The sequence below is a fragment of the Liolophura sinensis genome, chromosome 4 (assembly GCF_032854445.1).
Source record: "Liolophura sinensis isolate JHLJ2023 chromosome 4, CUHK_Ljap_v2, whole genome shotgun sequence".
Lineage (NCBI taxonomy): Eukaryota > Metazoa > Mollusca > Polyplacophora > Chitonida > Chitonidae > Liolophura > Liolophura sinensis.
Window position 1 is genome coordinate 6,450,967 of NC_088298.1, and position 14,925 is coordinate 6,465,891.

The 14,925-nt window shown below is 39.6% G+C and overlaps 1 protein-coding gene across 1 annotated transcript in view; it reads right to left on the reverse strand.

Annotated features, from left to right (window-relative positions):
* Window positions 1-1,678: 1,678 nt before the first annotated feature.
* Window positions 1,679-14,925, reverse strand: part of LOC135464737 (N-acetylneuraminate 9-O-acetyltransferase-like) — a 40,380-nt gene continuing 27,133 nt past the window's right edge. Inside the window, 10 exon segments of the mRNA XM_064742261.1 lie at window positions 1,679-6,018; window positions 6,020-6,135; window positions 6,138-6,183; window positions 8,008-8,040; window positions 8,042-8,101; window positions 9,335-9,412; window positions 10,179-10,319; window positions 10,947-11,051; window positions 13,084-13,163; window positions 13,852-14,008. Coding sequence (XP_064598331.1) covers window positions 5,926-6,018; window positions 6,020-6,135; window positions 6,138-6,183; window positions 8,008-8,040; window positions 8,042-8,101; window positions 9,335-9,412; window positions 10,179-10,319; window positions 10,947-11,051; window positions 13,084-13,163; window positions 13,852-14,008 — 909 coding nt within the window. The 3' untranslated portion in view covers window positions 1,679-5,925.

Here is a 14,925-nt window from a genome sequence, read left to right on the forward strand (position 1 = left end):
GTAACAAGGAAAACGTCAATAGGTCAAAGCAAACAATTTAACAAAGCTGACGTCCCACGTTTGACTGATCGATTCAAATTAAACCGTTATTTTTCTTAGCAGTTTGCAGATTCAAATGCGGATTTTTCTCATTTGTAAGATGTTAGCCTTCGGATGGCGTTCCGTATATACGGTTTTACAATTTGTATATTCCCACATCCACGATGGGGGCATTTGTTGGTCACACCAGATGCTGAGATGAACGTCCATTTCTGACCTGGTTTCATCGCTGAATAAACTGTCTTTACAACAATGCCATCAAACAGACAAGCTTGTCCTTTAGCACCTGTGCGACGCACGCAGGCATTTTTAAGCTAAGCTTCACCACTGGGGTCCCCTCGCGTCAATCAGCATTCAACTAAATTGTTTAAAGTGTTGGTTAGAATCATATTGTGGATACTATAGATGAATAGAACGCACGAGTATGAAATATTATTAGAAACAAAGGTTGAGACAGTTTTGTTTTTTTGTGTTTACCGTGACCCCCGTGACCTAGGTGTTGTTCAAGATCTATGTACAAAATTATCTAGTGGTGGCAGTGATGTAAAGTGAATGTCAGAGAGCGGCGCATGCGCTGTAAGGAGTAGACCTCTGTGGCTTACTTCATAATACGGACATAACGTAGCTGAAAACGAGTGTATTGTGGTACCTACCCAGCTTTGAAGTAACGCAGAATTATTAGGTAAAGATTCGCCCGACTTTTCCTTTGGGCACCCTATGCAGTATTTTCTGTCCAAAGACTTCCATGTACTTGATTTTTGTAAGCATTGCTCTCCGCAGGGGGAGAAACAAACCGATAATTACATATTTTGAAGGAATAAAAAGTCTGTTTCGATTTTGTCATCGGAGTACCACAACGATGAATTTTAATGAAACTACTTCAGCATTTGTGATCACATTTTCTACTTTACAGCCATATAATTTATTTTTCATTGGTGTTTTACGCCCTACTCAAGAATATTTCACTTATACGACGGCGGCCGGCATTATTGTGGGAGGAAACCGGGCAGAGCCCACGACCATCCTCAGGTTGTTGGCAGATCTTCCCACGTACGACCGGAGGGGAAGCCATCGTTAGCTGGACTTGAACTCACGGCGACCGCATTGGTCAGAGTTATTGCGCCGCGCTCGCATGCTAACGAGTCGGCCACGGGTGATCCCAACATCAAGCAAAAGGACAGCACCGGCAAAAACAGCAGGGCGATGGTAATATTTTCTTTTTGAACGTTATATGGCATTTATTTCCATCCGCATGCAGCTTGAACGCCGAACCCAATAAAAATTCACACCAGTGCATACTTATATATACAGAAATGGACAAGGTTAGAGAAACAGAAACGATTATTACCAGTCCGCTAAATTTGGTTCCCCACGTCGAGCATTTTACTGTGAAAACTACCAGGTTTTCATTCAGAGATTTTAAAAACCACCTTCAGATACTGTATTTCACAATTTTATGTAATTATGTATTTACCCTTCTCCTTCTGTGCCAGTGTATATGATCCGAATTTCTTACTGGGCGGAGAAAACTGACAATTTCCTTGGATACCACATATATACTGTTCACGCGAAAGGCGTATAGGATAACTATTTACACAGTATTGTAATCAAATAGCAAATTCTAAAAAAAAAAATTTTCATTTTGCCATGTCCTCCTGATCCAATTGGTCATTCAATCTTCATCAATATTTAGTCCTGAAAGTCTTTTATATATTCATGTTCTTAGGGAATGCTCTTTAAAGATACTGTACGCTATTAAGTTGATTTTACTAGCTTAGCTGCGATATTTTTGCGACGTGGTATTCAAATTTAACTAAGGCACGTTGTCCAGTAGTTATGCAGTCGTAGGCAATGGCTTTCAATGCAAAAAAAAAAAAAACCGCACTGGCGTGAAATGCAGGTCAGATGAAAGAACATTAAACAATGTCCACAAAAATTGTTGGGTTTATCTTTTGAGAAATTTTTCAACCCAGTAATTTGAAACCTTGACTTTTATGGTGGTCTTTTCTGACCATATAGGGAGTATTTGATGTCACGTCAGGTTAACAAACACCGGCTGCTAGAGTGAGAGAGTACTTGAGTTTAACGTCGTATTTAACAAGTTTTGCAGTCATATGACGACGAAGGAATCCTTAGGATGTATGTAATGTGCCTCCTTGTTGCAGGACGGATTTCCACCGCTCTTTTATCAAGTGCTGCTTCACTTGGACGACTTACCGAAGGCAAGTAAGTCGCCCGCCCCGAGCCATTACACTGATACGGGTCAACCAGTCGTTGCACTATCCCCTTTATGCTGAACGCCAAGCGAGGAAGCTGCAACTTCCTCTTTTAACGTCTTCGGTGTGACTCGACTCAGGATTGACCCTGGGTCTACCGTCTACTGCAAGATTTCATCATTCTAAATAATATGCACATAGATCTATGAATACCCTTTCTGAATAAGCCCCGCAGCGACCAACTTCTAGCAAAAATAAGGATGTGACGTCACTGATACCCTTTCATTCACTACAGACCACTGCAGAATCTTGTGTGTTAATCCATTTTACTCGGTTGGAAAAATGCTAAAAACATAAATCAAACTATTTTACGGGACAGTGCTTAATGGTTTGTCATCTGATATATACTCCATTTCAGTGTTTTCTTTGCCTTTAAAACTATTGTAGGCTAAGTTGACCTTAACCCCCACGACAGTGTAAAAGGTCTTAACATGGGTTGGCATTGTAGTTACGATAGGGTTAGGCCATAAATGCTTTATAGAAGAGGGCCCTGTAAATTTGCTGGACTTCTATTCTGTAGACTAATGAGTATCAATGACAGCAAGTATTCAAATACAAAAAATCGAGCAAAACAAATGTATAAACTCCAGTCCAGTACCAAAAGTATTGATTATCAAATAAACTGGAAACGCATTCGAAAAATACAGAAAATCAAACAAAAACGTATGTTTGTCTTTCGCGTGTAAATGTTTCTGACTGGTGGAGCAGTTTTTTATGTGTCTGAAGGTCATGCTTATAACTTAAAAGAAAGACAAAAAACAACATAACCTTAGTCTTTGTGTTGGGGGTGGGGGGAACGAACGAAGTTCATATTCTTGCAAAGAAAATCAAATTCTAACACTTTTTCTAATTCATGATGTTGAATTCTGTAAGCCCCATTTCGACACAAAAATCTCATTGCCGCGGGTGACGTCATAATTATTCAAAAACCATAGGCATGCTGGGGAATGGGTGTGGAGTGTCATTTGTTTTACAATAGGTGCAGCAACACGCGGTTACAACAAACTCCATACAGTAACACATCCTACACCAGAATCTTACCAAATAGACTACATGTACATTTTTATAACAAAATTTCTTACTATCCAGCTTTAAAAACCATACTGCTGTGAGATAATATACTACAACAGATAAAATGATATTCATTTATTAAGGTTATATTACACTAAAACGTGTAAACAATTTGGACTAGGACCTTTAATAGGACTTGGACTAGGGGAGTAAGTAAATTAATTACTGTATTTTACCTAAAATTTATCTTCTTTCAGGTTAAGGAATACGGTTCCTGCTATAGGTGCCTAGCGCCAGTTCTATAGTCAACGCGGTGGACCTGAGGCTATTGCATACATATCTGTAAAGCATGTGGAATAAATAACCCTGTTTTCGACTGTTTCGGGACTGATGTTCATTTCTACCATTATAGAGAAGAATGTGTCACCAAAAGCGAGACGATCGAGCATTTCAGGACAAAACTTACTACTTTTACAGTATTATTAGGTGAAGTAGTGATTTATGCATTACACATTGCTAGCTGTATGCGGTACTGGTGCTTTTTTTTTTCTTTTTTACAGTGTACGGTCACAAATCTCTAATGCTGGTTCGTATATATACATGTACTGTCAGTGGGGATAACCCTGTTCCTTATAATCTTTGCTTGAAACAATAAACTTTTCAAAAGATAAAGTATCAAAGTTACATGATGATCAAAGTAACACACCTGACTGATTAGAATCATGTACATGGACAGCTCTGCTTTCTCAGTTATACCACCATTACCTAATACGGTGATTTTTAGTAGCACAGCATCATAACTGCATGCCAATGAGTTATGATCATAATAATAAAAAAACTAACGTGAAAACATTTTTAAAAAATAGCCTGTACATACATGCATACTGTTTACATATTGTTAAACGTTAGAATGTAACATCACTGGAAATACTGCGATCCACTACGTACAGGTCCTTGTAAACAATGGTGAGTCAGGACTAGTGGATCATACAATGTTATTATCTAACCCCAAACGCTGTCTACAGTTACTGACAGAACCCAGCTTGGCAGGCGGTTACAATGGCTTAACCTTGTTCACGACGGTCAAATACTCCACAGATGTCACATAAAAGGAACATCAATGTTACCCTCATTCTTCTAATTTTTGGGACAGATATTACTAGTGCTAAAAGCTGAATATTAAATTTCTTTACCAGCCTTTTGGAAAGTTAAAGATGTGAGTATGTTATCCATTAGATGGTCAAACCATGTGAGAAAAAAGAAAACCAATATTCCTGCTACAATTACATGTATACTGGCTAAAAAGAACAGACGAGGGATCCCAAAAATTAGATGGAATAGGGTATATTGAATGCTGAACGCACCGCATTCGTCGACAGGAGACTGACAGTAATCACTGTCCATGATCAACACAATAAACCATAAAGTCATTTACAGTTTTCTTATATTATCTTAAACGTACTTATTTGATCTAACGTGTACATCATTGTAAATTCATTTTCACGTCAAGGGAGATAACTTATACAGTGCAAAAATTATAGACATCAAGTTGCCATGGTTATAAATCCTGTCAGGTTTGTACTAAGAACTTAGTACAGCATTTAACGGCATAAAGTTTCACTATAAAGTTAAATACAAAAATGAATTTCATTTGACCCCTAACTAAACGCCCTGGGCCTGCATTTTCCAAAAAATCTCAATTAAAAGAATCCTCAGGGGAAATCTCTCACTCGTCTTAACTGTCCGCCCGAGATAACATGCAAATGAGGCAGCACAAAAATTCCCTCCATGCAACGTTGACTCCTGGATCATGCATGTCAGATTGAAAGCGATAAGTCCAGTAAACCAAATACGACCTTCCTTTATAAGGATAATGTATTACAAAGTACTCAAAAGTATTCGCAACTTCCAACCATCTGTACCACCTGGGGCTAATAGAACATACTGACATTAATATATTATTACATTAGTCACGGGTACGACAAAACTGAAGTCACATCTACATGGAAGGTTACACAATTACAACACTACCACGTATAACGTGTATGACATTTGAAGCTCACTGGACATCTTTCGTTCATAAATAACATAAATATCAGTTGACATCTGGACATCTCAACCTCCTAAAGATGGCAACTGAATTAGCAGCACAATTTCTTTGCCATCAGCAATATGTTTCTTTAACATACATAACATTTTGCAAGACAGCCACCATTTGGCGAGTTTGATCTTTGGACTTTGTTTGACAATTGTGGGTTTCTTTTAATAAGTCATTGATGTTCTCTCACAAACCTACAGCATTCATCCAAAAAATGGCTTACCTGTCCGTTGGAATCTCCTTGTACATAAAAATGCACACATCAGTATCAAGTCTGAACAGAAACAATGGTTGAGAGACAGAATTTTACTCTGACTTTATTTCCAGATTCAGCACCATTGCCCCACTGACCTTAGTGTTCATTAAGATCTCCGTGCCAAATTCTGAACTTATGGCTGTGAGGCTAAGTGATGGTAGAGAGCGATGCCCATGTGCCGTAAGGAAAACGCAAATATCACAGTAAATATCCACATGATTTGGTTCTCCTTAACGTCCCCTCCTTCAGAGACTGAACATACCATTGGAAATGCCAATGGGTAATAAAATGATCATAAAACAGATGAAGTTCCTGACGAGGGACTTGCAGTCACTGGGTAATGGCATATTTGGAAAGTTTGCCGGTGAGCTTGGAGATCTCATGGCTGATACAAATGAATATAAATGATGTAATGATCACATTAAGGACAGGGTACCCGGGCACGAGAACCAGACTCCGTGGGTGTCGGCCGCAAGCCAGATGTGATACTGGGTGATGAACAGCTGAAACAAAAAACAGAAAGAAAATCAATAATGTGGCCTTCTTATTTATTCCTCTGTTTCTGTAAAATTTATTTCTTTAAATCCATTAATTTGGTTAGTTTTCAATGCCATACTCCAGAATTTTCACTTATACCATGTACATTGTGATGAAGGTATCCGAGTGCCCAGGGAAAACCATCGACCTTGAGCAAGTTACTGGCAGACTTTCCACCTGTGACTTACAGACATGCATACAGCATTAGCTGAAGGCCGTAGCATTGTCACCAGACAGTGAGAGTGAGGGGATCCTATCAATCCCCTGTCCAACTCGTACCTCGCCTGGGTTAGAATTCATACCTCGAGTGTCCTAGCGATTGAAAAGACAAGCACCTTTAACCACTAGGCCACAGACCACTCCCATGCGTCTGTTTGACTGACTGACAGGACAGAATGGCACAGAGATTATGTTTCTCTAAATAACTTGTACATGTAGAAGACGGCAATCAGGTAAATGTGTTTAAGAGCTTTAGCAGAATGAAAAGAAAACAAACCAAACAAAATTGCAACATGTATTTATTTGTTTCCTCCCTAGGCATACATGGGAAGGTTTGCCTATAAACTGCAGATTGGTTTTGGGTTTTCCCCCAAAATCTGCATGGTTTTCCTCCCTGGGCATGCATGGGAAGGTTTGCCTGAAACCTGCAGATCTGCCAGGGTTTCCTCCCTGGGCATGTGTGGGAAGGTTTGCCTGCATGCTTTCTGGGTTTTCCCCAAGATCTGCCGGGTTTCCTGCTTGGTTTCCTCCCTGGGCATACCTGGGAGGTTTGCCTGAAACCTGCAGATCTGCCGGGTTTCCTCCCTGGGCATGTGTGGGAAGGTTTGCCTGCATGCTTCTGGGTTTTCCCTAGGATCTGCCTGGTTTCCTGCCAGGTTTCCTGCCTTGGTTTCCTCCCTGGGCCTTCGTGAATGGTTTGCCTGCGGCCTGCAGATGGTTTCTGGGTTTTCCCTAAGATCTGCCTCCCACTAAGATGCCAGCCACCATTATATAAGTGAAATATTCTTCAGTACAGCGTAAAAAATGTAGTCAATTAGACAATTACTAGGAGATAAATAAATAAATAAATATGCTCACGAGGTTTGAATCATACTCAAAAATAGTACGGAAACAACAACGCTTTTGTAGCACACCTGGCAAACCAGGTTCTTAAGGAGAATTAGGCTTAAAAAATGCAGCGCCGTTAATTGCAAATTTATTAGATGTCCTACAAGTCCCCATTCCAACATAGAAAACAGTAGCTAGATCTGAACACATGAATACACTCTGGAGAGCAACTGGCTTTCAGGGGTGGATTCACACAAAGAGATTTTTTGACTTTAAAATTCAACATTTTAATCTCCAATACAGTTTAATGAGTTTATGGCTAAAGATGTTTGGATGTGACAGATTCGTGCTGGTGTAACACTTATTATTTGTTTTCAACTGTAGCTTCGAGGCTACCAAAAGTAAGTGACTACATGAAATTTCAAATTTAAACTTCAAAAAAGTCAAAACTGGCATTGCAGCATCAGACCAGTTCTGACTTAAACCAGAATTTCACAAACACATTTAACTCCTTAATTTTTCATTATGGATATTTCTGGGCTTCTAACAAGAGAAGTCTTCACATCCAGACCAATTTATCACTATTTGAACTAACACCATAAATCAAACAACAAAAAATTAAACTTTCAAACATTGGGAGAAAAAAAAACTTCCAGTATTGAACTGATTTATAGAGTCTCACCCCATGAAAAGCCTTAATTCAGTAAGCCAATCACAAGTACTTGATAAAGTTTCATACCAACCTCTAACGAGATTTTCCCAAACCAGGCAAAAAAATGAGCTATATCTTGTTCTCAGGCTGCCGGGGATATTCCTCAACAAGATGAAAGAGACAATCTGAAAACAAGATAACAGAGACAATCTGAAAACATGAGAAAAGACACAATCGGAAAACAAAACATAACTCAAAGTCAACAACTGTTTTCACAAAGCTAGACCTCCTACAGACTCCTAAATAATTTGTTTTTCGTTATTTTTGTTAAAACAACTTTTAATACACTAGACAAGACATTCCTTTAAATGGATGAACAGCTTCTTAGTTAATGATAAAAGGCTTTCGATGTAAATATCTGATAATATACAACATAGTATCTTATGGATATAATAATTTCTTGGTTTATTATTTAAACATGACACTTTCATGTTTTCATTAGATCAGAATTTTAGTATTTACAAACGTCGGGTTAATAAACGTAGGTTCCCCATCAGTTCTTGTCTTGCCCCATTTAGATGATGGGGCCAGCACAGTACACACAAAGGTTCCCCATCAGTTCTTTTTCTGCCCCATTTAGATGCTGGGCCAGCACAGAACACACAAAGGTTCCCCATCGGTTCTTGTCCTGCCCCATTTAGACGCTGGAGCCAGCACAGTACACACAAAGGTTCCCCATCAGTTCTTGTCCTGCCCCATTTAGATGCTGGGGCCAGCACAGTACACACAAACGTTCCCTATCAGTTCTTGTCCTGCCCCATTAGATGCTTGGGCCAGCACAGTACACACAAAGGTTCCCTATCAGTTCTTGTCCTGCCCCATTTAGATACTGGGCCAGCACAGTACACACAAACGTTCCCCGTTAGTTGTTGTCCTGCCCCATTTAGACGCTGGGGCCAGCACAGTACACACAAAGGTTCCCCATCAGTTCTTGTCCTGCCCCATTTAGATGTTGGGGCCAGCACAGTACAAAGGTTCCCCATCAGTTCTTGTCCTGTCTTATTTAGATGCTGGGGCCAGCACAGTACACACAAAGGTTCCCCATCAAATCTTGTCCTGCCTTATTTAAATGCTTGGGCCAGCACAGTAGCCTATAATTCTTGTCTGGTGTGCTATAATTCTTCAACCTTTTCACATTTTTGAAAGGTCTTTATTCAAGCATATTCTGCAGGCATTATTCCGTGCAGACTGACAAAATTACACTTTTTTTGAAGCCCTGAAATCAATCAACCCAACCAATGTAGCTTTGTCTCCAAAGTCAAATGAAAAGGGTTCATAAATTGCCCTGAAGGCTGCTCTTTCAAATGTGAAAAGTTTGAGGAATTAACCAGTAAATATAGGGAGCTGGAGATACTCACTGGCACAAAGACTATATAAGGATGAGTGTTGTTGCACTCAGGTTTGTTACGACACAGGAAGGCGAATGCTGAGTAGCTCTGAAAGAAAACAAAATAAGTCATCAAATACACACGCCGGTACCGTGTACCACACTACACTACAAACCAAGCTGCAACGAGTCTGCAAGCACTTGAACTGCAGACTACTTCTCCTTCCAGCAAACTAATATTATTATGTATATATATATACACTGTAATTCTTCAACCTTTCGCATGTTTGCAAGGTGTTTATTCAAACATATTCTGAAGCATCATTCTGTCATGACTGATAAACCTGTACTTTTTGTGAAGCCTATCCAATCACTGTAGTTTTGTCTCCAAAATCAAATTTAAAATTTGCATAAAGGGTTGAGGAATTACGGTATTTAATTTTAAGAGATTATGATGTTCATTTTATTACTGAAAACTGTTTATTTGAGAGTCTGACTATGGATTTTGTGTCAGCTTTAGACAGCCTGACCAGCCAGTCTGATTTGGATACTTAGCTTATTATGCTTCTTGGCTTTTCATTACAAGGACATGTACGATGTCAGTTCAAACCTGGCCTTGGACAAGAAATTTTTACATTCCCCAGCTTTCAATGTTCATGACAATAAGCGGTCACCAATGCTTGTGGGTGCGTGTTTTTCGCTAAAACTTAAAGTTCCTTGTATTCACTTTTCCTGATTATGAGAGCTACACACATCTGAGAAAGATGTTCTCACTTTGTTTAGAACAAAGAATAACAGCCACAAGTAATATTTTACGAGCATTATTTGCCTCAACTAAGAATTATTTTCTAATTTTACTGAAACATACAACTCACCCCCAGGGCTAGCAGGGACAAGACCAGCAAGACCACCGAAAGACTTTTGGTGAACAGGTTGCCTGATTTTGTGTCGTCCATGAGCCGATGCTTGACCAAAAGCTGGTACCCCAAGCCAAACACCATCCCAAATATCACACTCTGCAACAATAACATCTTTGATAAGTTCTTGAAGCACACAGAGACAATGCTTACTCAACTGGTGCTTCCCAAAGTTAAGCTCTACCCTGCTTTATTACTCTGCAAAAACAGTATCACAGTTATGTTCTCAATGGGAAATAGACGAGATGGCAAGGACCAATCTAAAATGAAGTATATATCAGATGATAAACCATTAAAAACTGCCCTGATAAAATCGATGGTTTCTTTTTTTTTTTTTCTTTAAAATTTTTCTAACTGAGTAAAATTGTGTTAAAAGATCAGATTCTACGGTGATCTGTTGTGACCCAGAAGGTACCAATTACATCACATCTATATGTTTTGCCTGAAATAATTTGTTTCAAGATCAAATCAGTTAATACATTCATAGGTCTATATCTACATGCATTTTCAACGATGATGGGTTAAACAAATTTAAGAAAAAAAAGAATCCAACTCTTTTCCTGACAGTTTTTAACAGTCTTTTATCTGACACATGCTTCATTTTAGTGTGGTCTTAGCTTGGCCAAGCATAACTCTGAATACAACACTCTGCAACAACAACATGTCACTGGAGTCACTCTGATAAAACTGATCAGCCAAATTTAACTGTGAAGGAGACAGACTTACATATCGATCAACCTGCCACCTAAACCTCCATTCGTGGATTGAATCATCACTTGTGACAAACAATGCCTTCAAAGGTCTCATCAGAAACACTTTTTCAAAAAACACCTGCAAAAGAAGAAAAAAAAACAATTCAACAGGTCAGTATGCATGTAGGTATGCTTGGGGATTTACATCGTACTTAACAATTTCACAACTAGGAGTCACTGGGTGCGTGTACATATATTGTGTCTTCAAGTAGCAGGGCGAGTGTTGCCACTGAAGTATCATGCCGAAGACACCAGACATGACACTCCACCCAGCCACATTATACTGACACCAGTCCAACCACTCCTGTTTCCTTGCTCTAACCTCTCAGTGCTGAGTGTCTCACAAAGCTGCAACAAGTACCAGTGGAAAAGTCTTTTGTATGCCACGATCCAGATTTAATCCCACGCCTCCCGACTCCGAAACCGTCACCCAACCCACTTCCCTCCATGTTATTACTGCCCTTCTCTTTTTTTTACATAAATCCCCTTGACAAAATGTTCTACAGTACATTCACATAAAAAACAATATTAAAACAATTACTGTTATGTCTAAAACTCACCTCAGACAGAAACAGAAGAGTGACAATTATTGTTACGACTAAATTTATTCATTTATTTGATTGGTGTTTTTCGCCTACTCAAGAATATTTCACTTATACGACGGCGGCCAGCATTATGGTGGGTGGAAACCGGGCAGAGCCCGAGGAAGCCCACGACCATCCACAGGTTGCTGGCAGACCTTCCCACGTACAGCCGGAGAGGAAGCCAGCATGAGCTGGACTTGAACTCACAGTGACCGCATTGGTGAGAGACTGCTGGGTCATTAAGATGCGTCAGCGCACTAACCAACTGAGTTACGGAGGCCCTTGTTGAGCCTAAAACTCACCTCGAACAGAGACAGAAGATTGACAATTACTGTTACCACTAAAACTCACCTCGAACAGAAACAGAAGAGTGACAATTATTGTTAACACTAAAACTCACCTCGGACAGAAACAGAAGAGTGACAATTATTGTTACCACAACAACTCACCTCGGACAGAGACAGAAGAGTGACAATTATTGTTACCACTAAAACTCATATCGGACAGAAACAGAATAGTGACAATTATTGTTATCACAAAAGCTCACCTCGGACAGAAACAGAAGAGTGACAATTATTGTTACCACTAAAACTCACCTCGGACAGAAACAGAAGAGTGACAATTATTGTTATCACTAAAACTCACCTCGGACAGAAACAGACGAGTGACAATTATTGTTACCACTAACACTCACCTCGGACAGAAACAGAAGAGTGACAATTATTGTTACCACTAACACTCACCTCGGACAGAAACAGAAGAGTGACAATTATTACTACCACAAAAACTCACTTCGGACAGAAACAGAAGAGTGACAATTATTGCTACCACAAAAACTCACCTCGGACAGAAACAGACGAGTGACAATTATTGTTACCACTAAAACTCACCTCGGACAGAAACAGAAGAGTGACAATTATTGTTACCACAACAACTCACCTCGGACAGAAACAGAAGAGTGACAATTATTGTTACCACTAAAACTCACCTCGGACAGAAACAGAAGAGTGACAATTAATGTTACCACAAAAACTCACCTTGGACAGAAACAGAAGATTGACAATTATTGCAACCACAAAAACTCACCTCGGACAGAAACAGAAGAGTGACAATTATTGTTACCACAAAAACTCACCTCGGACAGAAACAGAAGAGTGACAATTATTGTTACCACTAAAACTCACCTCGGACAGAAACAGAAGAGTGACAATTAATGTTACCACTAAAACTCACCTCGGACAGAAACAGAAGAGTGACAATTATTGTTACCACCAACACTCACCTCCGACAGACACAGAAGAGTGACAATTATTGTTACCACTAACACTCACCTCCGACAGAAACAGAAGAGTGACAATTATTGTTACCACTAACACTCACCTCCGACAGAAACAGAAGAGTGACAATTATTGTTACCACTAACACTCCCCTCGGACAGAAACAGAAGAGTGACAATTATTGTTACCACTCAAACTAACCTCGGACAGAAACAGAAGCGTGACAATTATTGTTACCACTAACACTCACCTCCGACAGAAACAGAAGAGTGACAACAACTGTCAGGAGGACCAGCTTGAGAATTAAATAAAAATAATGCAGCACATTGCCTGAAAAAATAAAACAGAAAAATATGGTTAATGAGATAAATAGAGTAAATCTGGGTACCTCAGGATTATTTTATGAACAGATTTTGATAACAGATTTTATTAAACAAATTCATGTGTAATTTATATAGTCATCTGCAATCCACACCAAGTGTTTCCTGTCAAAAGGGTACACTTTGCATACATTCCTGATGACTGCAAAATTCCCATGCCAAAAACACACAAATGTAGAACATGAGCTCATATCAAAATTAACAAAGATCAAAGAGATTCTAATGGTGTATGAAAACAAGCCATTTATTTGACTTACAAATTACTTAAACTTTTCGCATATGAAAGAGCAACTTTCAATGTAATCAATGCACATTTTTAATTTGATTTTGGAGACAAAACTACATAGGTGGGTTGGTCAATTTAAGGGCTTCAAAAAAGCATAATTTTTTCAGTCTGCACAGAATATGTCTGAATAACCTTGCAAACATGTGAAAAAGTTGAAGAATTACCCTAGTTTTCTCCCTCAGCGAGTCTTGGGGAAGTCACCGAAGTCTAACTTTTCTAAGATAAAAAAAACCTCTCAGAACAGGGCAAAATGTACAGCTATTTGCGGTCACGAGTGACAAAATGGGTCATTCACCATCTAACAATCTTTTCACCGTCTAACAATCATAACTGTTAACGTTTGTCCACTCACTTTCTGCTGTGCTGAAGTTTACTTGTGGCCACAGCCCCATGGTCACGTATACAGCAATAAACCAGAATGACACCAGGGGGACGAAGTAGTAGAACTGGTACGGCCGATTCATCACGAAACACAGCAGCACCACCAACATGTTCAGGCGAAACAACACCTGCAAAATGACAACAACAACAACAACATGTCATCAACACCTGATCACTGAGAACAGGTATGGTTCATTCATCAAAAAACACACAATCATAAATGTCACCAACAGATTCAACACCTGCACACTAACAACAACAACACACAGGAAATACTCTTGCTGTTTGTACTTGCGCTTCCAGCATGAAGTATTGTGTTTAATCCTGGTCTTTTTTGGCTGTTTTCTCTTTTCTATTTTTTTTCTCGATAATACTTTGTTTATTTCATTGGTGTTTAACAGAATACAACAGTTTTTCATTTATCAGGTGAATAAGCTTTATCAATCAAGTAAGTTAGATGTCCCAATTTAACTGACAGATTCGTTGATGTTTTATGTTATCTACTTATTTATTTAGTAGATTGGTGTTTTACGCATTACTCAAGAATGTATGACCAGATGCTAAGCCTGAATAAGATGGACTCAAATTTGCCCTGTCGGCATTGGTGTCAAAATTTGGTCATTGTGCTGAGCTAGCATGCACACCACTAGGCCACCCTCTCCCTCCATCAAGTCTACCCTCTCTCTTCACCAAGTTAACCCTCTCCCTCCATCAAGTCTACCCTCTCTCTTCACCAAGTTAACCCTCTCCCTCCACCAAGTCTACCCTCTCTCTTCACCAAGTCCACCCTCTCCCTCCACCAAGTCCACCCTCTCTCTCCACCGAGTCCACCCTCTATCTCCACTAATCCACCCTCTCTCTCCATCAAGCCCACCCTCTCTCCCCACCAATCCACCCTCTCTCTCCACCAATCCACCCTCTCTCTCCATCAAGCCCACCCTCAGTCTCCACCAATCCACCCTCTCTCTCCATCAAGTCTACTTTCTCTCTTCACTAAGTCTACCCTCTCTCCACCAAGTTAACCCTCTCCCTCCATCAAGTCTAC